Source organism: Nerophis ophidion, linkage group LG18 (genome assembly GCF_033978795.1).
Source record: "Nerophis ophidion isolate RoL-2023_Sa linkage group LG18, RoL_Noph_v1.0, whole genome shotgun sequence".
NCBI lineage: Eukaryota > Metazoa > Chordata > Actinopteri > Syngnathiformes > Syngnathidae > Nerophis > Nerophis ophidion.
In genome coordinates this window covers 17,197,087-17,223,069 of record NC_084628.1, presented here as the reverse complement: position 1 = coordinate 17,223,069, position 25,983 = coordinate 17,197,087, and the positions used below count along the sequence as shown (strand labels likewise).

At 38.2% G+C, this 25,983-nt stretch overlaps 2 protein-coding genes across 7 annotated transcripts in view; one reads left to right on the top strand and one right to left on the bottom strand.

Moving 5' to 3' along the window:
* Nucleotides 1-256: 256 nt before the first annotated feature.
* Nucleotides 257-25,983, bottom strand: part of LOC133536816 (dehydrogenase/reductase SDR family member 11-like) — a 66,991-nt gene continuing 41,264 nt past the window's right edge. For 4 of the 6 annotated variants that reach the window (XR_009802555.1, XR_009802553.1, XR_009802557.1 and 1 more), the window contains exons 14-16: nt 23,482-23,646; nt 23,252-23,412; nt 257-1,775 (exon numbers count right to left, since the gene is read on the bottom strand). The gene's annotated coding sequence lies outside the window, so the exon portion shown is untranslated. The remainder of the gene's footprint in view (nt 1,776-23,251; nt 23,413-23,481; nt 23,647-25,983) is intronic. The other 2 variants (XR_009802554.1, XR_009802558.1) reach the window with 2 other exon arrangements.
* On the top strand, nt 5,373-25,484 carry tlcd1 (TLC domain containing 1). The gene is made up of 5 exons (XM_061877386.1): nt 5,373-5,514; nt 7,579-8,129; nt 11,531-11,613; nt 19,872-19,954; nt 23,270-25,484. Exons 2-5 carry the CDS (start codon nt 7,924-7,926, stop codon nt 23,648-23,650), a joined length of 753 nt encoding a protein of 250 aa, XP_061733370.1. The 5' UTR covers nt 5,373-5,514; nt 7,579-7,923; the 3' UTR covers nt 23,651-25,484.

The window sequence follows — 25,983 nt, the reverse complement described above, 5'->3', positions numbered from 1 at the left end:
ATGATATAATAATAAAATATGAAATCAAAATAGAATAATAAAGTATGAAATCAAAATAGAAATAAAGTTATGAACACAACTGTGTAAAAAAAATCAAGTGTAGTAATCAAGACAAGAAAGTCATAGGCCAATATTGCACATTGTATTGCACATACGTATTATCACACATTATTCCCATCTGGGATCCATATTTGTATGGAACAGTTTACCCGCTGGTTCTTGCACAAATCATTCGAAGTCCAACATGATCAGTTACACACACACACACACACACACACACACGCACACACACACACACACACACACACACACACACACACACACACACACACACACACACACACACACACACACACACACGCACACACACACACACACGCACGCACGCACACGCACACACATTATTGTATTTGTGACCTTCTTGAGACCTCCAAAAAAAGCTTACCTCTTTAGGACCACCCTTTTTAGATATTCACAAATTTGTATTTACCACATTAATAATTTATACATGCTATTCAAATATAAAAAAGGTAAGCTTTTAGTTACTTTTTTGTGGTTTGTTTCAAATTGTTTTTTAATCTTCATTATGTACTTCTAGTTATTACAGTATGTCTCTCTCTCTATATATATATTTTTTAATTAATTTTGGCCAAAGGGGGTGCATTTCAATTTCTTACACCCATCCATCCATCCATTTTCTACCGTTTGTCCCGTTTGGGGTGGCGGGGGGTCGCTGAAGCCTATCTCAGCTGCATTCAGGCGGAAGGTCGGGTATACCCTGGACAAGTCGCCACCTCATCGCAGCATTAGGATAATATTAAAGTTTAAAAAGTACCGTATTTCCTTGAATTGGCGCAGGGCATATAGTATGCGCCTGCTTTGAATTACTGCCGGGTCAAACTTGCTTCCCAAAATAATTAGCGCATGCTTAGTATTACCGCCTGGTCAAACTCGTGACGTCACGAGTGACACTTCCCCTGTCATCATTTTCAAAATGGAGGAGGCTGGTTTCAATACCGGTAATTTGAAATCGCATAAAAGGAAGAAGATTAAGAGCTATTCAGCAGGAATTAAGGTCCAAGCTTGCATCACACTCAAATTTTTACTGCATACCTTGGGTAAGTGCCGGAGTGAGAAGAGGTTTTAAAATAATTAGTGCATGCTTACTTTTACCGCAAGCCTTTGGTAAGCGCAGGAGTGAGATGAGGTTTTAAATTAATCAGCGCACCGGCGGCAATTCAAGGAAACACGGTATGCAATTTCATGCAGTACATCTATTTTTTTTCTGTCAAAATGGAAAAAAAATGAATACATTTAGTAAGCAAAAAGAAAGTACTTAATTGACGCATATAATTTCCAGGCGGGCCAAATAAAATAATGTGGCGGGCCAGATCTGGCCCCCAAGCCTTGAGTTTGGCACCTGTGCTGTAGCGTGATAAAGGCCATGCTACACTTAAGAGGTTTTATAATGGTAACAGTTTGACGCTGGAACAGACAAAATGGGAATCCTGTGAGTTAGTGGAGCATCACCTGTTCTGTTCTGCACAGGTGATCTCGGCCTTCCTGTACGCCCTCTACACTCAGCTGTACGTCGCCGGTGCCGTGGTGGCGCTCTTTGTGGAGGTCAACAGCATGACCTTGCACCTGAGGCTGCTGCTGAAGCTGGCGGGCGCCAACTTGTCCACCTTGTACTGGTACATCCTGCACACATTTGTTGTCCACCTTGTACTGGTACATCCTGCACACATTTGTTGTCCACCTTGTACTGGTACATCCTGCACACATTTGTTATTCCATAGGTTGGCCAGAGGGGGAGCACTTCAAATGTTTACACACACTTGTTATTTCATGTTGACCAGAGGGGGAGTACTTTTAAAACTGACACACAGTCAATTTGAAACATCCCTCCTTTTTGGGACCACCCTAATTTTGATAGATTTTGGGGTTTTTTTTGGAATGTGCTTAAGGCCGATGATGACAAACGAGTCACGGACCACAGATGGCCCCTGTGCCGCACTTTGGGGAACCTAGCAGTAGTTAATGGCCACTATAGTCTTAGTACCGTGGTGCATTTGTTCTTCCTACGGTCACATATGGAAAGCGGGTTGTCTTGCAACAGCGCCGGAAGTCGTAAAATCAGCTGCTCACCTGGCGGGTTTTTTGGGGATGAATAGGGAAGTCCTTCTTTATCTGCCGTCTTGTTTCATCATATATTGCTGCCTTTGCGCCTGTCAATGTTTACTTTTGTATGCACCTTAAATCAACAAAAAATCCTGACTTTGGAGCAATGGTCACTGACTCTTAGTATTTGGCTCTCTATTAGATGCAATGGTTTTCCGTATTGGGACCATGATTTCGGGTCCTAACTTGTTCACCGGTCCTCATATGGAAGGTACTTTTCCTTGATGTCTCAAGAAGGGTAGAGATACAAGAACACACACACACACACACATACACATACAAGGTAGAGCAGGCCAACACACAGTCTTGCATGCAGGCGCCTGCTAATTATTAAGTCTGAGAAAAGCAGGAAAGGAGCACTAATGTTTCCCCTCTTGGCCGTGACGGATAATAAGAGCTTTGTGCCCTGACAATGACAACTCTGTGCAGCTCTGAAGTCCATAATACATCATCATCATCATCCATCTAAGATACTGTAATGACACATCAGTCCCCAAACTTCCTTCCTATAGCCTGAGGAGAGATGAAGATAGGCGAGTAGGAGTCTCACTTGCTTGACAAACAACACTTCTCGTCTCTTTCTCAGGAGTATATCATCTCCAAAAGAAAAGCACCCGAGGAACTTTTGCAACATATACGCCACTCCTTGGACCAGCTCAGTGACATATTTGGCCCCCTGCTCTCGTTTCCGTGAGGAGGCAAGTCAGTGTCGAGATAAGCACCGTGAAGCACAACAGAGTGTCTAAAGAACACACTTGTGTGTCATTACGGTTGACATACAAGGCAGTGACATACTGTCCCCTTTTCACCTCTCTCATTGTGCAACACAGGACACTTTATTAGTTTTTTTTTTTTATTATCAGCCTTTACAAAGAGGAATCATTCATTATTCATTGTATCTTTATGACTTCATATTGATTCCAACCTATGCAACAATAAACATCATTTGACGGCGTCAGTCACAACACTGCATTATTATGGCTATTTATGAGGTGGTTCTTGTTTTTGTTTTTTTATCTCTGCCTGTGGGGAAAAAGAAAAATGGCCCTAGGATCAATATGTTTCACCGCTGTGCCAGACGACAAAGATTAATGTCTGCAGCACTCCACGTGATGCTGTAGGCCTGCAGGTGCAAAAGGACAACAGATTGTTGGGCCTATTGTTTGCACACCATTTTCGTTTTCAAATGTGGGCTGTCAAGAATCCTCACATATTTCTCACGAGGCCACAAGGTGTGAGTAAGTTTCGGTGATAACGCGAAGATACGCGCTGGCAAAAACAACAAGAATAGAAGCAGTGGTGTTTAGTTGCATTTCTTTTCCACAAGTGTCATTTGTAAATGATGATGAACTGTGGATTAAGTTATAGGGAGTTTCCACAGCTACAGAACAAACAACAAATGACATCCCTTTTTAAGAGAAAAATGCAAATAAACCAATATTTTTATTTACAGGTATGCAGCATAAGTGACTGCTGGGAATGTTCTCGACAGTGCCTCATTTGGAGCTTTCCAGTTGGCTTTATGTGCCACCTAGCGGTTTAAATGAGTTACTGTACAACTTTTTTTTCCCCGCGTGCTTATGCTGCTATCTAGTGGAGTATTTGTTTAACCTCATTTAATAAAGATCAACGTTAGGTTATTCAGTTGGTATATGAATTAGGAGATGCAATTATAACTATTTTTATTTCATTTCTAGTTGCAATTAAAATGCATTCTTGGCTTTTTAAAATCATATCAAAGTAATTTAGATTAAAACAAATATTCCAATATAGATTGTATGCACCTAAATGTCCTTTTTTTTCTATAGAATTTCCATTATTTTCTAAAGAACTTCCTGTAAATGTTCCCTTATTTTCCAAACAATTTATCTTATTTTTTGAGGGCTTTAATTTTTTTCTGGAGAATTTCCCAGAATATTCCCCTTATTTTGCATAAAACATCCTTTGTTTTCTTTAGAATTTCCTAAAAAAGTCCCTTATTTTACAGACATTTCCCCTTATTTTCTCAAGAATTTCAATATTTTTTTGAGAATTTCTCGTAAATTTATTTATTTATAAACTCTTATTCCAGATAATTTCCATTATTTTCTTAAGAGAATACGCTGGAAATGTCCCGTTATTTTCCAGAAAATGTATTAATTAACATTTATTTATATAACCCTTAATCACAAGTGCCTTAAAGGGTTTCACAAACCACAACATCCTCGGATCTGAACCCACATCCGGGCAAGTAAAAACTCAACCCAATCTTATTTTCTAGAGACTTTCCATTATTTTCTGGATCATTTCCTAGAATATTCCCCTTATCTTGTAAAGGGAAATTATATTCATATAGCACTTTTCTCTAGTGACTCAAAGCGGTTACATAGTGAAACCCATGATCTAAGTTACATTTAAACTAGTGTGAGTGGCATTGGCATATGGTGGGTAATGTATCTTGCCCAAGGACACAATGGCAGTGACGAGGATGCTGGAAGCGGGGATCGGACCTAGAATCCTCAAGTTTCTGGCACGGCCCTTTTTTTTTCAGAGAGAATTTCCCAGAAAATGTACCTTATTTTCGAAAAAATTTACCTTATTTTTGAGAGAATTTTCATTGTTTTCTAGAGAACTTCCTGGAAATTTTCTTATTTTCCACAATATTTTCCTTATCTTTTAGACAATTCCCCCTATAGGTAAGCTTACAGTACAAATAATATTTTATGTCCAGTCAAGTCTCACATTTTTATCCAATGAAAAGCATGTAAAGAGTTAGCAATAAATAAATAAATATATATATATATATATATATATATATATATATATATATATATATATATATATATATATATATATATATATATAAAATAAAATATATAAAATAAGCATGTAAAGAGTTAGCAAGTTTGTATATATATATATACATATATATATATATATATATATATACATATACATAATAAAATTCAAACAACCTTTCTGTTTTTTCATTTTGCAAGCCCTAATACCAGGTAAACTTAGTAAAGTTTAATATGCAGTTAAACAAATAGCGGTTAACCGCTCATATTTCATTATCATAAGCAAACGGGAAGTGGCAGACAAGGAAAGACCTTGCATGACGATAAAAAAAAGAAAAGCAGCCCACTTCTCATTGCCATGATTACATTACACACACAGCTGCAGTGCATGTGGTAAAGGGTGCATACTCTGTGGAATGTTATTCCTTTAACTGACTTCCTGTTCTCCAGCCACAAAAAAACAGCAGTGAGATTCTGCTGCAAAGCTGTGCAACATTTGTGAGTGATGGAGGAGTATTTATAAAGTGGCTGTCATTTAAAGCTGGATTTACAGCTGGTAAGTAAACGCGCTTACCGCATCAATCAAAGCTCTATTTTAAAGAACATACTTAGCAAATATGTGACAAAATAAAGAGGCATTATGACTCATATACTTTCTTTGAATGATGAGGTTGTTACTCTGAAGAGCAAGCTACAACAGTCCATGTTGTTTTAATTAAAAAGCCATTCTACTCCAGTCCTATAGGTGGTGGTAATGTACACAAAACAAACACCTTGCCAACTATGAGTATGAAATAAATTATAAAAACAGCTACCATTGTGTCCAGTCTCAGATTAATTATTTACATAAATCAACAAGCTCCTTTTTAAAGTAACTTGGGCCACTGCTGGTCAGCATGCGTACTACTGCGTCTTTTGTCGTCGTTCCTGCTTCTTTAAAGGAGTCATTTTAACATCGCAACAGTAAAGGTAAAATTGCAAAAATAATATTTAGTACCATATTTAGTATTTTTAGGATGCAAACATAATGGAAAGACTAGAATTTCTCTCCTTTTTTTTTTAGAACATTTTCATAATTTTCTAGAAAAATTCCCAGATATTTTCCCAGACAATTTCCTAGAAAATGTTCCATATCTGGTGGAAAATGTATTGAATTTTTTTTTAAATAGAAAGTTCCCTAATTTCCCATAAAATTTCCTGAAGAATTTTCTGTAAATTTTCTAAGAGATTCTCTATTATTTTCCATAGCCTTTATTTAGTATTCCCGAGAATTTTCCTTATTTTACAGAACATTTCCCGTAGAATTTCCTTGAAAATGTTCCATATCTTGTGAAAAAATTATTTCAATCTTTAGAAGATGTTCCCAAAAATGTCTTAGAAATGTTCTCTTCTTTTACAGAGAATTACCAGGAACCTTTCCCCTATTTAACCTGTTCTCTTCTTTTCAGTTACAAATGTTGTCAGATATTTAATCACTGTCATATTGGTGGGAAATAAAATATACAAAAATTTCAGTTTGGTTTTTAACTTCCCTTATTTTTCAGAAGATTTCCCGTAAAATTTCTCAGAGAACTTCTTTTGATTTCCAGAGAATTTTCCTTATTATGCGGAAAATTTCCCAGAGAACTTTTCATTCTTTTCCAGATAATTTCCAAGAAAATGTCCCTCAATTTCTGGAAAATATCTTAGATAAGTCCTCTTTTGTTGACTGGTATTCGTCATGTATGTGGGAAAGAAAATATTTTCACTTGTTTAAAAAAATAAAAAATTTATTTTACAGAAAATTTTCTTTTTTTCTGGAAAGGTTTCCCTGAGAATTTTCCTTATTTTACAGAAAACCTCCTGTAACGTTTCTCAGAGAACTTATTTTGGTTTCCAGGGAAACCCTTATTATGCGGAACACTTCCCAGGGAATTTTCTTAATTTTCCAGATAATTTCCAAGAAAATGTCCCTCAATATCTGGAAAATGTCTTAAAAATTTCCTCTTTTGTTGAAAGGTATTCATCATGTAGGTGTGAAGTAAAATAATGGCCATTAGTTAAAAAAACAAAACAAAAAAAATCCACTATTTTACAGAAATGTCCCCTATTTTCTTGAAAGGTTTCCCAGAGAATTAACCCTATTTTCCAGAGACTTTTCCCATGAATTTCCCGTAAAAATTCCCAAAGAATTTTGTTTATTTCCCAGAGAATTTCCCTTATTTTGCGGAAAATTTCCCAGAAATAGTTTTTCTTATTTTCCAGAAAAAATATCTTATTTTTAACTGCAAATGTTGACAGCGATGAACTTTCTTATTGTCATGTAGTTGTGATATAAAAATACATGTAATTAATATTAGAGACCTTTATATAAAGTATACATATTATTTTAACAAATGGAATCAGGGCTCTGTGCATATACTGAATGAATATATCATTCCCAATAGATATTGCATCTTACCCTGGTGATCAATAAAATAATACTCATTAAAAAAATCCATAGTGTCTTTTTCCCTATAACCGTGAATCCTAACAAAGCCATTAATCCTTTGCATTGAGTCTGTCACCTTCTAGTAGGGCACATTTGAGCAGCACTGGTTGCTGATTTCAAGTCTTTTCTTGCCCCTCCTTGTTGTTCCAGTCAGATGAGAGCATGAAGCAGCCCCACCCACGGTGCTCCACGCCCACCCCTTCTACTTCACCGTGCCTGGCCGTGAGCAGCACAACGGGACGCAACAGGCGTGTGGAGTGAAGCGACTCACTTGGCATGATCTGTCACGGAAATCCCCCGTTGTCCTCCCCCTCTCCACTGACTTGAAGGGGGAAAAAAAAAAAGAAGGCGCCTGATCAAGCCTGCGTCGCGTCTGCTCCAAAACAAAACCAGGCTCTGCCCTCCAACTTCACTTCATACCACGCATACCCGCCTGTCCCGGGGATTGCTGCCCATCCCAAAGAGGAGGAGAAGGGACGATCAGGAGTTGCCAGGATGGACAGTCTATTCCTCATGCTAAAGAACAACCCTGGCCCTTCTGTGTGCCTCTTCTCACTCATCTTCAGGGGGATCCACGGGTTGCTGCAAAGACTGCCCCTGCCCAAGTTGGTGCACCAGGATGAATTTCGCTCGTGGAAATGGAAGAACCTCTCCGTGTCCATGGTGCACTCCCTGCTGACGGGGACGTGGGCCCTGACTTGGTAAGCAGCAAGCTTGGGACACTGGGGCAGCATTGTCTCCCCGCACGTTTGCAAGAAGCGGAGCATGTTCAGACAGGCAGGAAATAAGCGTACAACGTTTTCTTGTGCCGTTTTGACAAAATCCACGCAATAGTTTGTTGCTCAAGCGGCGTCCAACCGGACAAAAACCGGAAAAACCTGCTGCACGCTTGAGAAACTTTTGTTCTGTGATTGTGACTCATCCTTTGACCTCACATCTGTTTTTTTTTTGTTTTTTGTTTTTTACATTTTATCTGCTTGTTTGGTTCACATTTCACAGTCAGGAAATACGACTTATGATCAGAGCTTTCATGGATTGGCAAGGATTGGCCCTCATAACGGCACCAAAAGAAAGCATTTTCTCTATGTATAAGTATCAAACATGCAGGGTGTGTCTGAGCACCACTCCTGTTGCGGGCGTGCCTCTTTTTAAAATAGCTTAAAACGCCAAAAGACTTAAGGAAATATCAAGAATAAATACTATCGGGCGTGCCTCTTTATAAAATAGCTTAAAACGCCAAAAGACTTAAGGAAATATCAAGAATAAATACCATCATGTGACAAGACGCGCAGGACAAAAAAAAATCCTGATATTACGCCAATGCTAAGTCAGGGTTTCAGTCCATTATGTACTGTAGATATTTAGTCAGGTTGTTGGTTTAGCAATCCTGTCATGACAGTGACTGTAGAACATGAACACACCTGAAATACATTTGTACTCTCGGTTTTGCTTCGTAATTCCAAAACCGGGGCAAACGTTGGTCAAAAACTTTTGTCAAAAACCGAATACTACAAAAGGTAAGGTAGCTCTGTGACAGTGGCTGTAGAACATTAACCCACCTTGTGAAATACACTTGTACTTTGGTTTTGGTAAGGATTTCCAAAACCGCGACAAACTTTAAGCAAACACATATGTCAAAAAAACGAATACTTTAAATGGTGAGGAGCACTGTGCCTGTAAAACTGACAGTGGTTGTAGAACATGAACTCACCTTGTGAAATAACCTTGTACATTGGTTTTGGTTAGTAATTCCACAACCGGGGCAAACTTCAGGCGAAAACTTTTGTCAAAAACCGAATACTACAAATGATGAGGTAGCACTGTGACAGTGGCTGTAGAACATGAATACATCATGTTAAACACACTTGTACCTTGGTTTTGGTTAGGATTTCCAAAACTGGGACAAACTGTAAGCAAAAACTTGTGTAAAAAAAACTAATACTACAAATAGTGAGCTAGGACTGTACCTGTGACAATGATTGAAGAAGATCAATACACTTTGTGAAATACACTCGTACCTCGGTTGTAGATAGTAATTCCAAAACCGGGCCAGACTTTAAGCAAAAACTTTTGTCAAAAACTGAATACTACAAAGGTTGAAGGAGCACTGTGACAGTGGTTGTAGAACATAAACACACCTTGTGAAATGTACTCGTATTTCGGTTTTGGTTAGGATTTCCAAAACTTTTAAGCGAAAAATTTGGTCAAAAACCGAATACTACAAATAGTGAGGTAGCACTGCACCCTTTTTTAGTCATCCCAAAGCAAAGTATCAACCAACAAACAAACATGGGTACACTAAGCGCCTTCTTTTGGATAATTACTGGATGGGTTTCACCTGACAACACGTTATCTAACCCTAAATGATGCAATGAGTCTCATTTGGAAAACAACAGCTGTACGTCCAAAAACAAGATGTTCATCCGTTTCAGAAGGGTCAACTCATTGGCATGCTTCAAGTACGGGAAAACCTCTAAGGCGATAGCTGAAACTTGCAAATTTGGCTTGAGAACTATCCAACGTATTACTCAGAAGTGAAAGGACACTTTTTACGGTGGTCCGGATCGCCCGTCAATGCAAACCTTGATTTACGAACCCCTTGTTGGACGAACCTTTTAAAACCAAAATAAACCATACTTTATTGTACGGACCTTGTCTCAGTGTACGAACGTTTCATCCAGAGCAGCCATCTTGTGCCTGGCAGCACAACCTTTGAGGGCGGGCTGATCGATCTCCGGTGCTCATTGATTGTCAGTGCAGTGTTGCAGTGCTACTTTGTGTGCTTTTTTACAACAATGTTCTAGTTTTGCTAGCTCAGTGTGAGTCCAAAGAAAGCGCCGGACAAGCGACGTGTGGTTTGAACCATTCAGGAACTATCCACAGAGTGTACAAACTTTTACTAAAATACGGACTTTTGTCTGACTTTTTTTATGGATAAATTTGCTTCAGTATACAAACTTTTTGTATTTACAAACCCCAGTCAAGAACCATTTGTGTTTTGTAAGTCGAGGTTTCGCTGTATATACCATCAATTGTGTGTGTCCATCTGTTTGCCAATCAGGCTAGACTTCCTCGATATAAAGTCCAAACTAACTTTTTATACCCTATTTTTCGGAGTATAAGTCGCTCCGGAGTATAAGTCGCACCTGCCGAAAATGCATAATAAAGAAGGAAAAAAACATGTAAGTCGCACTGGAGTATAAGCAATCAATCAATCAATGTTTATTTATATAGCCCTAAATTACAAGTGTCTCAAAGGGCTGCACAAGCTACAACAACATTCTCGGCTCAGAGAGCACATAAGGGCAAGGAAAAATTCAACCCTGTGGGATGAGAATGAGAAACCTTGGAGAGAACCGCAGATGTGGGTGACCCCACCCCTCTGGGGGAGACCGGATGCAATGGACGTCGAGTGGGTTTAGCATAATATTGTGAAAGTCCAGTCCATAGTGGATCTAATATAATAGTGAGATAGTAAGTCAGGGAAATTTGATAAAACCCAACACCACGAAAAGACATTTGAAAGGCAATTTAAAATAAATAAAAAATAGAGAACAACAGGCTGAATAAGTGTACGTTATATGACGCATAAATAACCAACTGAGAAGGTGCCTGGTATGTTAACGTAACATATTATGGTAAAAGTAATTCAAATAACTATAACATATAGAACATGCTATATGTTTACAAAACTATCTGTCACTCCTAATTGCTAAATCCCATGAAATCTTATACGTCTAGTCTCTTACGTGAATGAGCAAAATAATATTATTTGATATTTTACGGTAATGTCTGCGATGAGGTGGCGACTTGTCCAGGGTTTACCCCGCCTTCCGCCCGATTGTAGCTGAGATAGGCGCCAGCGCCCCCCGCTACCCCAAAAGGGAATAAGCGGTAGGAAATGGATGGATGGATATTTTACGGTAATGTGTTAATAATTTCACACATAAGTCGCTCCTGAGTATAAGTCCAAACTATGAAAAAAACTGCGACTTATAGTCCGAATAATATGGTATTTGGGTCTTTTTGCTAAATCTAGTGGAGGCCTAAGGTTTGTTGAGCAATGCTTCAAATCTTTCAAATGTATTTTTCCCTCCCACAGTGCGATCATTTGGCCGGAGACGCTACACGACCTACGCGCTTTCCACACGCCGCTGTCCTACCTGCTGGTTTGCGTTTCAACTGGTCAGTAAACACAACACAGCAGAGCAGTTTTTTGACGCCATATTCAGATTTACTACGTATATTTCACAAACCCTGATGAAGTCAGCCGAAACACAGATTCAATGTCAACTATTTCCTCAAAAAATTCCATTATCTACTGCATTTTCTTTTAATAGCGACAAATCAATGAAGTACTTATTTCAAAAATGGTAATGTCTACTTCCAAAACATAATTTTTGACCATTTTTATATTCAATATTTGATTTTAAAAAGTACATTTAATTGCACACCTTGCTGATGGTATACCCCATGGGTGTCCAAAGTGCGGCCCACAACTATTTTTTTTAAGCCTGTGGCACATTTTAGGTTGGTAGATAGGTCTTTATTGTCATTGCACAGGTGCACCAAAAGTTTGTTTTTAAATTACTATTACAAAAAAAGCCAATAAAAAGTGGAATAAAAGAGCAAACAGGTGAATTGTAAAAAGAAAATGTTGCAATATCGTAACTAATAACAAAAAGCTGCCAAGTAGGCAGTTTTTTTTTTCTAAACTGTCATTGATCAAAAATACTAAGTAAAATCAATGGTGTTATGAACTATGGATCTATTCAAAGCTTTGATTACTTTACATCGAATGTTTTACCATTGACATATTTTGGGGGGAATTAATTGCCGATTTAGTGTGTTCACCATATGAAAAGTTTTCTTTGACAAAAAGGGGCATAAAAATACACACAAACAAACCAAAAACCCCATAAAGAATGAATAAAAACTTAAATTCCTGAATAAATTTGAAGTTGACAGAGATTCAAGTATTGAAAGTAAAAAAAAAAAAAAAAACACTTATTTTTAAGACTTTTATGAGTCAATACTTTTAAAAGGTATCTTTTTAAAACTGTTATTGCTCAAAAAATAAAAATAAAAATCAATAAGGCTGCAAGTACTTCACACCACATATTTATTTTGAAAAATATTGTATTTTTTGTGTTTTTGCCATAAAAAAAAAGGATTTTATTTGACCAAAAACGGCATAAAAGATGATTGAAAAAATAATAAACTTTAAGTCACGATTAGATCTGTAATTAAAAAATATTAATGCATGCATTGTTTTGAACACTTTAATAATTTGAGACCCTTTCGGGTTCCCGGGACCAATAATTTTTACCAAAATTAAGGGGCGCCCAAATGCTTACAAAAAGGGCCCCTGAATTCTGTCATTTTTCATTTTGTGGCCTTCAGGAGAAAAATTTTGGACACCCCCCGGTCTAATGATTGAAATCTGCACGCACGCACGCACGCAAACACGCGCACACGCACACGCACCCTTAGAATATCAGACACGGATAGAAATCACTCCGTTGTGACTCCAAATCAGTGCTCTAACTGTCTTACTGCACAGTCTGAACATGTTTCAATAGAGTGTGTGAAAGAACGCATGCACACACTGAACACTGATATGAACCAAAGAAATGACAAAATGATATGGAAGTGATAACAAAAAGTGGTGGATGTTGTGGTCTAATTTATTTATTTTTTTGTGACTAAAAAGGGGGTTTAAAAAAAAAATCTATATATAATTCTTCGACAAACGCCCCCTCGAGGGCCGCCCGAAAAATATTTGTTTCTCAGCTGTGGTCCCTATGGGGCGCAGCGGTACTCAATTGTAATACACTTTTCCAACAGTTGCGGCAGTAATGACAATATTACACAAACTGAAGAACTCCAGAACTAAAGTCATAGATACGTTTCTTAAGCGCAAAAATTCTGACTAGGGTGGTAGAGCTGTATTTTCATTTGCACCCCCATTTTATCGACACTAAATTGGCCCTAGTGTGTGAATGTGAGTGTGAATGTTGTCTGTCTGTCTGTGTTGGCCCTGCGATGAGGTGGCGACTTGTCCAGGGTGTATCCCACCTTCCGCCAGATTGTAGCTAAGATAGGCACCAGCGCCCCCCGCGGCCCCAAAAGAGAATAAGCGGTAGAAAATGGATGGATGGATGGATTTTATCAACACTTAATTTAAGAAACATATTTATTGTTATTAATTTATTTATTTTAGCATTGTGTAAATGTAAATGTGTCAACAGTTTTAAGTTACAGTTAAAGTACCAATGATTGTCACACACACACTAGGTGTGGTGAAATTTGTCCTCTGCATTTGACCCATCCCCTTGACGACCCCCTGGGAGGTGAAGGGAGCAGTGGGCAGTAGCGGTGCTGCGCCCGGGAATGATTTATGGTAATTTAACCCCCAATTCCAACCCTTTAAAGAGTGCCTTCTTTTGCAGAAAAAAGCATTATGAAGTATTTATATTTTTTAATCAGCCTGATCAAAGCCTTGAAAATAATATTTGTGATTAACACATGTATTTATATAATTTGACAAGGTTCCTCCCGTTAAACTGTAGGTTAGATATACAGTAATTGAGGACATAATAGGTACACTGCAAAAAGTCAGTGTTCAAAAACAAGAAATAAAATTACAAAAATTAGGGGTATTTTATTTGAAGTAAGCAAAATTATCTGCCAATAGAACAAGAAAAATTGTTCTATTGGCAAGACTTTCCAAATCAAGCTAACCTCAATAAACCCCAAAATACCTTAAAATAAGTATATTATCACTAAAAACAACTGTACTACGTATGTTCTATTGTTTCATTGAAAATAAAACAGCAAAGTCCGTTTGGCTGTCATTTGTTTTAATATGAGACACAATTGTGTCAGAGTCATAATTTTTTTATTCATGCTTGAAATACGAAATTATTACTTTAAAAAGTAGTTTTATACTTGTGAGTGTCGATGACACAGCTTTGCAACAGTTGATATTCTACTTTCAAGCATGTTTTACTCAATATAGGTCAGTAAATCTCAGCTACAAGTTGTAATATCTTACTGAGGTCATTTAGGACCAAAACCCTTAAAAGAAGTAAAACTGTGATGCTTTGCTGGCATCGTGGTGTGGTTTTTGTTCTCTAGTGGATGCAATTCGAGATGGACACAGCGTGAAGGTAAGAATGATGATTTATTTAACTATAAAAACGGACTAGGAACAGAAAATACTTGCACAATGGCACTAAAGACAAAACGAACAGAAAGCGCTAGCATGTAAGCTAGGGACAAGCAACAAAATAGCGTGGTAGCTAAAGTACAAAAAAGTATTTACCACAATGCGGGAATAGCGACGTCACCTGTTGCATGGAAGCAAATGAGAATCCGAGATTGAATGAAAAACAAGGGCAGCCTTATATAGAAGGGATAATCAAAAAGCAGGTGAGTGTGAAAAACCAAAGGCAGGTGACACCAATGGGTTACTATGACAACGGAAACAAAACAGGAAGTGCCACCAGGAACTAAGGAGTCAAATACTACAAGGATGTGATACAAAACAGAACAAAACCAGAATATGCCATGATCTGAGTAGCGGATCATGACAAAAACACCCTAACATAAAATCTGCTTAGTGAGAAGAATTATCTTATCAGACAGAAAATAACCAAATATCACCCTTATTTGAGATATTTAATCTTACTTAGACTTCCGTTTTTTCAGTGTATAAGTTCATAAGACTCAACGTTATATTGAATATGTTTAAACATGAAAGTAAAATAACTAATTCAGTGCTAATATTTGATTGAGTAGGCCCCTCTGTAGTGGAGAAGCTGAGCTCTGAGGTCAAAAAGGTGAAGAACCCCTGGCTTCTCGCATATAATGTGCAGCATACTTTTAATTTACTTGTGAAATCTCAGGTGTGTTGCAGTTTACTAAACACAAAAAAGGCCCCGCCTTTTTATCTGTTTGCCAATGGCAGCTCAAATAACCTTAGCAACCAAAGGTGACTCCTTTGAGGACTCTTATAGGCCGTACGCATGATTCTTTTGCATCCTGGAGTAACCATGAAGACACAAATCTGTGGAGATCTGCCCTCCTGACAACCCCCACACTGACTGGAGGTTGTCTGTGTGTGTGTGTTTGTGAGTGTGTTTTTAAAACACATTCACAGTGGCTGCTTGTGTGCGTCGTGCCTCTCATCGCCAGTCACAAAAAGAGTCTCAGTCCCTGGGAATGACTCCGGCATTATTTGGTTCATGTGGTAAACCATTCTTCCGGGTGTTTATTATTATTATTATTATTTTTTTTTTAACACCTATTAAATGTTTCATACGCAAGAGAACAGTTGCTAATCTCCCAAATAAAACAATTTCAACAGGAGATTAGATATTCCTTCAAGTGCTTCACAGCATGGAGCAAAGAGCAAAGACGGTTTAGATAATAATCCAGTTAAGTACGCAATAACCAATTTAACAAAAAATCAAGTGCAAACAGATGCAGTTTGATTTTATAGCTGCCAGAGATACCAATGGGGTGTCTTTTTGCTCTGAAACCCCTGACATTGACCGTAATATAACGTAGGACAGGGATTCTCAAACTGTGGTACGTGTACCACTAGTCGTACACGGCCTCCGTCTAGTGCAGGCCTGGGAAATTATTTTGACTCGGGGGGCCAAATTTAGAGAAAAAAATGTGTCTGGGGGCCGGTATATCTATTTTTAGGAACACTAATACAAAACCTTACAATAATGTCTGATTGAATGCTAAAAACGTTAGGACAGACCGCCTTAAAAAGGACTGTAATTTTACACTTTTTTTACTGTATGAGACATCCAGAATGTACATGAAAATAAAGAATGTGGCATTTACATTATTAAATATGAACGATAAAACATTGAATATTGACAACGTATGAAGGTCACACCCCCTGTCCATCGACATATTTTGCCATCAAGCGAAACCCAACAAAAACGTGAATGCAAAAGGTAAAAAAAAAAAAAAGCACCTACAATTTGATATTGTCATAACGAGGACTATGGTGCGGTTTGTTTTCCCGTGGTGCAAAGCGACTGGATCGGACACGACGTGAAGGTAACAACATATTTTAATATTTACTCGAAAGTACTGCAAAAACAAAGGGTATGAACAAAAGGCGCTCGCAGCGGAGGTACAAAACTTGGCTCTGAAAACAAAAACTAGCACTACAGGCTTAAAAAATGATATGGTGATTGACAACAGGTGCATGAGTCCAAGTGAATCAGGTACGTGACATGAGGACAGGTGAAAACTAATGGGTTGTCGTGGAAACAAAACAATGGAGTGAAAAAACATGAACTAATGGAGTATTGAAGTAACATAACACAACTAAACAAAACATGATCATAAAGACATGACAGATGTATTATTAAGCTTCAGAACTTTCGTTGTAAAAATGTCCTTCCGCGTCTGTCCCTGACACCTGCATTTCAGGCTGGCCGCTCTGGAAACACTCTGTGGAACGCTCCCCACCCACACTGCTTGGTGCCTCGTCTGAGCTGCTGTGACTTAGATTACCATAGTAACTGATTAGATTACCATAGTAACTAGTAGATCGTGCAAAAGCGCAAATTCCAACCATTGAAATACGTTGTATAGTTCAAGACTTACGGTAATTTGTAAAACATCCTTGTACTTCATAATGGTAGCTACAGTTTCAATCTTAAAGTTGTAAAAAAATGATTTGGGAATGTCCAGCGGGCCAGGTTGAAAAGCTAAACGGGCCGCATGTGGCCCCTGGGCCTTAATTTGCCCAGGTCCGATCTAGTGGTACGCCAAGGAATCGCTTGATTAAAGTTGTATTTTCCTATATTCAAACACATTGCTACTGCACAAACTGTATTGTCAAAGCGGCCGAAATTATTAAATATACTTGCTTAATAAAACCTCTGCCTTGTTTTAATGATAACTTTGGCCTACTGCGCTACTGTATTTTAATGTTTGTCGTTATGGTGGTACTTTGAGAGCCCAGCGTTTTCTGTGGCGGAACCACTGGCATAGGAAATTCATAGACACCGACTGAATTCTGTCGGTATAACTGAGACTCGATTTACGTAAAATCAAACGGGGACATGATGTCCCAGCCGGTTGCCGTCTCACACACTTGGCGGGAGAACAGGCGTATTCATAGCGGATTAATGTTATAATTTTCCATGCCTGATAGAAAGCACTCAAAAGAAAGGCTCCACCGGCCGAGCCATACCAAAGACTAATGAAATGGGACCCAGTACCTCCCTGCTTGGGACTCAACATCAAGGGTTGGAATTGGGGGTTAAATCACCAAATATGATCCCTGGGCGCGGCCACCGCTGCTGCCCACTGCTCCCCTGACCACCCAGGGGATGATCAAGGGCGATGGGTCAAATGACGAGAATAATTTCGCCACACCTAGTGTGTGTGTGACAAAAATGGGTACTTTATATTTAACTTTTTAAAACGTGCTAGCGCTATGCTAATTTGCAATGGATATGCTACAGATTAGCATTAATGATTTTACACGGCAAATTCCACAGTTCCAAATTTGGTAATGACCACCACAACTAATTAGCACATGTGTAAAAAATACAATAATTACAGTATAACCACTTTGTGGGGCGTAACAAAAAACAACACTGGTAAATTCAACTTAATGGCAAACAGGCATATTAATAGCGGACTAATGATATAATTTTCCATGCTAACAAAGCAAGTATGCCCGATAGAAAGCATTCAAAAGAGAGGCTCCACTTTTCAAAATATGCTAGCGCAATGCTAATTTGCAATGGATATGCCACATACATTCTACAGATTAGCATTAGCGATTTTACACGGAAATTTTTATAGTTACAAATTTGGTAATGACCACCACAACTAATATGCATATGTGTAATAGATATAATAATTACAGTACAACCACTTTGTGAGGTGCAACAAAAAACAAGACTGACACATTCAACTTAATGGCAAACAGGCGTATTCATAGCGGACTAATGTTATAATTTTTCAGGCCAACAAAGCAAGTATGCCTGATAGAAAGCACTCAAAATAGAGGCTCCACTTTTCAAAATATGCTAGCGCAATGCTAATTTGCATTGGATATGCCACATACATGCTAAAGATAAGCTTTAGCGATTTTACACTGTGATTTCTACACTCCCAAATTTGGTAATTACCACTATAACTAATATGCACGTGTGTAATAGATACAAAAATTACAGTACAACCACTTTGTGAGGTGCAACAAAAAACAAGACTGACACATTGAACTTAATGGCAAACAGGCGTATTCATAGCGGCCTAATGTTATAATTTTCCAAGCCAACAAACCAACTATGCCTGATAGAAAGCACTCAAAAGTGAGGCTCCACTTTTCAAAATATGCTAGTGCAATGCTAATTTGCATTGGATATGCCATATACATGCTAAAGATTAGCATTAGCGATTTTACACGGCGATTTCTACACTCCCAAATTTGGTAATGACCACTACAACTAACATGGACGTGTGTAATAGATACAATAGTTACAGTACAACCACTTTGTGAGGTGCAACAAAAAACAAGACTGACACATTCAACTTAATGGCAAACAAACTTATTCATAGCAGCCAGTATGCTTGATAGAAAGCATTCAAAAAAACAGGTTCCACTTTTCAAAATATTCTAGCACCATGTTAATTTGCAATGGATATGCCATATACAGCTACATATTAGCATTAGCGATTTTACATGGCAATTTCTACACTTCCAAGTTTGGTAATGAAAACTACAACTAATATTCACGTATGTATTTTCATACAATAATTACAGTAAAAATATTTTGTGGGGCGCAATACAAAACAAGACTGGCACATTCAACCTAGTGGCAAAGACTACTTCCTGACTAGGGCAACACACCAAGGACAAACTGAATTGAATGAGACTCAGAAGTGTAAAAAAACAAGATACAACAACTGGACATAACAGTTATTATTATGTGCTCATGTTGAATTAAATAACTGTTGACTACATTTTTAAACAAATTAAAATGTATCACACACAAAAATACTGAACATGTAAAATGTTGGTATTGATTGACAGGTACCAGGAATTCATGTGAGAATGTACCCCTCTCTAATATAGCACACTACAAGTTTTGGGCAGAAGGTCCAGTACAACGTGTTATAATTGTACATCTAAATATAAAAACGTTCTTTATCTTTTTTAGTGGCGTATACATTTTTAAAGAGCAAATTTATATTTAATCTTAATGATAACTAAACCAGTTAGTTAGTAAATGACTTGTGCCAAACTAAGCATACTTCAGGTAAAGGTTGATTTGCCAGCTTGCATTTTCCAAACGTTATCTGACTGATTTAATTGGCTGCAAATATACTTATATAATTTAATGGCTTTATAGCCGAGGTATTTTTTTAAGCTGCTGCTCGTATCGTTTCAGGATACTTTGTGCAAGATGCAGCTGATATCATCCTGACGGGACACGGAAGAGGATCGTGGGAATTCTTAATCCATCATGCGCTGGTAAGTTGAATCAGTGCTTCACATCTGGCAACATGAGCAGGGCTCTAAAATGAACATTAAAGGGTTTATTGTGCCGGCTCGCTCCTCCACATCGAAAATCTTCGATTTGTATCTTTCAAATCTTCCATTTTAAATTTTTCATTTGTTTTTAAATCTGCCAAAGCAGCAAAAAAAAATGTGCTCATCTCATAATATTGAGATATTTTGGCTGCCAATCAATTAAGTGCTGCAAATTCCCCCAGCCTCGGCCCCGACTTGCTCAGGGGTCTCACTGCACATTTGTGATCGCCCCCTTCTCTGATTTTGGAGCATCATGTACATTAAAAGTGATACCCCACATTGATGAGTGTTGTTCACTAGTCCAACCACAGCCACGGATCACACGCTGGGCATAGGGCCCCGCGATCCCCTGATGGGGCCCCTTTGCGTAAATGTAACATGCCAATTAATGAACGACAAGGCACTTTGAATGACATTTTACAGCAAACCGGTTCCTAGCCTCTTCCTGCTCTGTCACTGATAAGAATACAATGGATAATTTCCACATAATTATTGGGCTTATCAACGGAAGTTCAGGGTTCAAATCCTGGCTGGACTGATATCATTTTGTAAATTGATGTTTTAAAAATATTTTTTTGCACAAAAAATTAATAAAACAATTTATTTTTCATATTCGTAAAAACACATTAAATTAAATTAAACTTTGAATAAAACAATTATAAAAACTTGTTACTGGAAAAAAAGTGTTTTTTTTTTTAAAGGGCTTTAAAATAAATTTTTGCTCAGGTGACCCCAATTTAGCTAGGAGCGGCGTGACTACAACACAGGAAGCTAAATAGCTCATCAGCAACAGTTGTGGTTGTGCTGATGAAAACACTGCTCCTAGTGTTTTGGCAGAGAATTACAAGCCAGGCTCAAGATACCATCAGAACAGCAAATAATACATGAATCTGCATTTGATTATTATATATTTTTTTAGAGATGTCCGATAATGGCTTTTTTGCCGAGATCCGATATTTTCCAGCTCTTAATTACCAATTCCAATATCCACCTATACCGATATATACAGTCGTGTAATTAACACATTATTATGCCTAATTTTGTTGTGATGCCCAGCTGGATGCATTAAACAATGTAACAAGGTTTTCCCAAATAAATCAACTCAAGTTATGGAAAAAAATGCCAACATGGCATTGCCATATTTATCATTGAAGTCACAAAGTGCATAATTTTTTTTAACATGCCTCAAACCAGCAGCTTGGAATTTGGGACATGCTCTCCCTGAGAAAGCATGAGGAGGTTGAGGTGGAGGGGGGGGGGGGGGGGGGGGGGGGGTAGCGTGGCTGCATATTGTAGCGTCCCAGAAGAGTTAGTGCTGCAAGGGGTTCTGGGTATTTGTTCTGTTGTGTTTATGTTGTGTTACAGTGCGGATGTTCTGTCGAAATGTGTTTGTCATTCTTGTTTGGTGTGGGTTCACAGTGTTGAGCATATTTGTAACAGTGTTAAACCAATACTGATAATTTCCTATATTACATTTTAAAGCATTTATCGACCGGTAATATTGGCCTGCTGATATTATCGGACATCTCTAATATTTTTTACGTAAACTGTAAAAAATACATTTTGCAGTAAACACCTGGCAAGTCAGTCACCAGAATTTTACTGTAAAATACACAGTGTTTTTTCCACATATTATGATAAAAGGAAACACAGTACCAGCTTTTTTTTTAACAAGCTTAGTTACCAGAATTATTCTTAAAAATTTACCGTAGTTTTTACAATATTACTGTAAACTGAAAAACAGTACCACTGTTTTTTTTCATTCTGGCAACTGAGCTGCCAGTTTTTTACCGCAAAAAATGTGGTAGTTTTTACATTTACAGTAATACACCGTAAAAACAACAACTGTTGATTTACGGTAAAGACTGGTAACTCAGTCGATAAACCTTAACTGTAAAAAAAGTGTTAAAATATTTTCCAATTTACAGTTATATGCTGTAAAAAACACTGCAAGTTTTACCATGAGAGCTATTATAATTTGTATTTCAATTATGGGTCTTTGAAATTATAAGTAAAGCAGACACTAAAGGATTTTTATTTTCACAAAAATAATGTTTGGAAAGTATGATAATATAATATTTGTTGCAATATAGGATAATCCATCCATCCATTTCCTACCGCTTCTCCTTTTTGGGGTTGAGGGCAGTGCTGGAGCCTATCTCAGCTGCATTCGGGCGGAAAGGCGGGGTACACCCTGGACAAGTTGCCACCTCATCGCAGGGCCAACACAGATAGACAACATTCACACTCACATTAGGATAAAATCCATCCATCCATCCATCCATTTTTTACCGTTTGTCCCTTTTGGGGTCGCTGGATCCTATCTCAGCTGCATTTTGGCAGAAGGCGGTATACACCCTGGACAAGTCGCCACCTCATCGCAGAATTAGGATAATCCATTCATTTTCTACTGCTTGTCCCGTGTGGGGTGGCCGGGGGTCGCTAAAGTCTATTTCAGTTGCATTTGGGCGGAAGGCGGGGTACACCCTGGACAAGTCGCCACCTCATCGCAGCATTAGGATAATATTAAAGTTTAAAAAGTACCGTATTTCCTTGAATTGGCGCAGGGCATATAGTATGCGCCTGCCTTGAATTACTGCCGAGTCAAACTTGCTTCCCAAAATAATTAGCGCATGCTTAGTATTACCGCCTGGTCAAACTCGTGACGTCACAAGTGACACTTCCCCTGTCATCATTTTCAAAATGGAGGAGGCTGGTTTCAATACCGGTTATTTGAAAACGCATAAAGGGAAGAAGATTAAGAGCTATTCAGTAGGAATTAAGGTCCAAGCTTACATCACACTCAAATTTTTACTGCATACCTTTGCTATGTGCCAGAGTGAGAAGAGGTTTTAAAATAATTAGTGCATGCTTACTTTTACCGCATGCCTTTGGTAAGCGCAGGAGTGAGAAGAAGTTTTAAATTAATTAGCGCCCCGGCGGCAATTCAAGGAAACACGGTATGCAATTTCATGCAGTACATTTATTTTTTTCTGTCAAAATGGAAAAAAATGAATATATTTAGTAAGGAAAAAGAAAGTACTTAATTGACGCATATTATTTCCAGGCGGGCCAAATAAAATGATGTGGCGGGCCAGATCTGGCCCCCAGGCCTTGAGTTTGACACCTGTGCTGTAGCGTGATAAAGGCCATGCTACACTTAAGAGGTTTTATAATGGTAACAGTTTGACCCTGGAACAGACAAAATGGGAATCCTGTGAGTTAGTGGAGCATCACCTGTTCTGTTCTGCACAGGTGATCTCGGCCTTCCTGTACGCCCTCTACACTCAGCTGTACGTCGCCGGCGCCGTGGTGGCGCTCTTTGTGGAGGTCAACAGCGTGACTTTGCACCTGAGGCTGCTGCTGAAGCTGGCGGGCGCCACCTCGTCCACCTTGTACTACATCAACAAGATAGTCAACATCTTCACCTTCATCACCTTCCGCCTCTGCTCCCAGTTTTATCTCACCTGGTACATCCTACAAAATTACTCCTGGCTGGAGCACGCCGCCTTCTTCCTGTTCGCCATCATGGTGATGAACGTCATGATCCTGGTCTACTTTTATCGCCTGCTGCGCTCCGACTTCTTCATGCACACGACGCAGGTCCACACCTCCAAAAGGTTCGTCGCCGACTGAGTGGACCACAAGAAAGCACTTTGTGTTGTTTCCTTCTAGACGAGTGACAGTTTACTGATTGTTTTGTAACTGAGACCGTTCCTCGCTGCCACGTTTCCTGGGTTCCCGCCAAGGAATACATCTATGAAGCAGAACAAGGTGCGGCCTGGCCCGGCAGCTCAATTCCAGGAATGGTGGAATGTTCTAATTCGGGTATTTGTGCTTTGCTAAATGTACTAAATCATGTTTGGACATTTGTTTGCCAAAGAAGGTTGGACATTTACGTGGATCTTGTGTGCTAGCTGCTAGCTTAGTATTCGGACAGGAAATGAAAGAGAAGCTCAGCCAAAGGTGTTTTGGTTATTTAGAAAATTTCAAAATAAGATTTCCTTGTTTGAATCTAACTGATAAAGTGATGAATCCCAAATAAAGATGACGCACCGTGAGATATAGATGCTTCAAATCTCATTAAAAAAAATTTTTTGACAATATATCAATATTTAACCTGATATGATTATTTATACGCTCTCGCCGCAAATATTTAAAAAAAAATTAACTTCTTACATCACTGTGGCAGATGCGATCTCCAAAAATGTTTTTGCTGTCCTTTACTGTTGTTGTAAAATCCCTACAGATAGTACTTCTATTCCTTGACTCTTAAAGGGGAACTGAACTTTTTAAAAAATGTTGCCTATCATTCACAATCCTTATGTAAGACAAGAACACATATGCTTTTCTTCTTTTTAATGCATTCTAAATATTAAATAAATGCGATCAAAACTCCGCTTACAATGGCGCGTAGGGGAGTCGCTCCATTCTGACTATAAAGCCCTGAAAAGAATATCCAAACACCTCCATTAGGGTTTTATATACATAAGATAAATATAATGTAGTAACGGGCACATTTAAAATAACATTTAATATTTACGTATTTTGATCATTTTAAGAATATTTGGTACATTCATTTCAAAAACGCATCACCACGCTTTTTTTTTTCCAACATCAGCAATTATTTTTCAATGCAGACTTCATGAAAGCCAACAAACATAATAAAACATCACTTACTGTACAAGGTCTGCCGTCATTGGCATGCCGACTGTTACGATGTTCATATATTCCCGTTTGGATGGAGAATGTTTTATTATCCTCGCAAAGGAAAGAGGAGTGCAACCAAGCATTTTTTTTTGTGTCTTTCTCGCCATTTCCGGGTTTAAATTGGTAGTCAAAGTGTACCAACTTGTCGGAATATGTCCTCATCCTTTTTACTATCCAGGTGAGAGGCAATTACAAAGGAAGCGTAGAAACAGCAGACCACTGGATGATGTAAACATGAGCACACACACTAGTGAGCACTGCGCCGCTATAAATAGTTTGTCTGCGTTAGCGCTTATAATAACAATATTGCTAATACTTGGTTAATATTCAAGTCACAAAATGTAAATGGAGTATTGTTGGCCCTTTTGGGATGTTTTTGGGGTGGGTTTTATAGGTAGAGTAGAGGACCTCACATTTGCGCTGCTGTAAGCGGACTTTTTTTCCCCTTTATTTACGACTTAGAATACATCTAAGAAAAAACATCTGTCGTCATGTCTTTCATAATTATAGTGGCAAATTTGATGGCAAAATTCCCCCAAAAAGTGCAGTTCCCCTGTAAATGGTCATATTATGTTTTTTTTCTTCTACAAAATACTTTTTTTGTTGTCTACATAACCTGTAATGGTGGTTCTTTGGTCAAAATGTTGCATAGTTTATGTTTTACAGACCATTAGAGGTGCACAAAAACATTGATTCACATTTGAATTGCAATTGTTTTTCATCACGATTCTAATTCAATTAAAAAAAAAGTTTATTTTCAGTTTTTATGAGTCTCTTTGCTTGCAGTTTAATTGATTAGTATTTATTTTTGTAATCAGCCTGACCTAAGCCTTGATAATAATCTTTGTGATTAACACATGTTTTTATATAATTTGACAAGGTTTATTCCATTTAAATGTAAATAGGGTTGGATATAATTATTTAATACAATTAAAATCAGGATGAAGATTACTAATTCGGTCTTAATTTTTGAGTGGGCCCTGGGCTCCTCTATCGTGGAAAAGTTAGGCCTTTAGGTCAAGAAGGTTAAGAACCCCTGTTTTAAGATATTCAACACTTTATTGCCCCCTGGCAGATAAAGTGGACAATGCAATTGGTCCCGTTTCATGTGTCAGATAAACTGTAACAAATGGGGCCATATGAATCCCCATCCTCATGTATGCATCAATAATGCTGCAAAATATAAACTATGACACTTGCTGTTTTTCGTTTCCCTCCTATCGCAATATCGCCATATTGATATATTATCGTTATCGTGA

Bases quoted from the DNA above. Each gene is read 5' to 3' on its own strand.
- tlcd1 (XM_061877386.1), top strand. From the start codon at position 7,924: ATGGACAGTCTATTCCTCATGCTAAAGAACAACCCTGGCCCTTCTGTG. The intron at 8,130-11,530 runs GTAAGCAGCAAG...TCCCTCCCACAG, and splicing joins GGGACGTGGGCCCTGACTTG to TGCGATCATTTGGCCGGAGA. The intron at 11,614-19,871 runs GTCAGTAAACAC...GTATCGTTTCAG, and splicing joins GCTGGTTTGCGTTTCAACTG to GATACTTTGTGCAAGATGCA.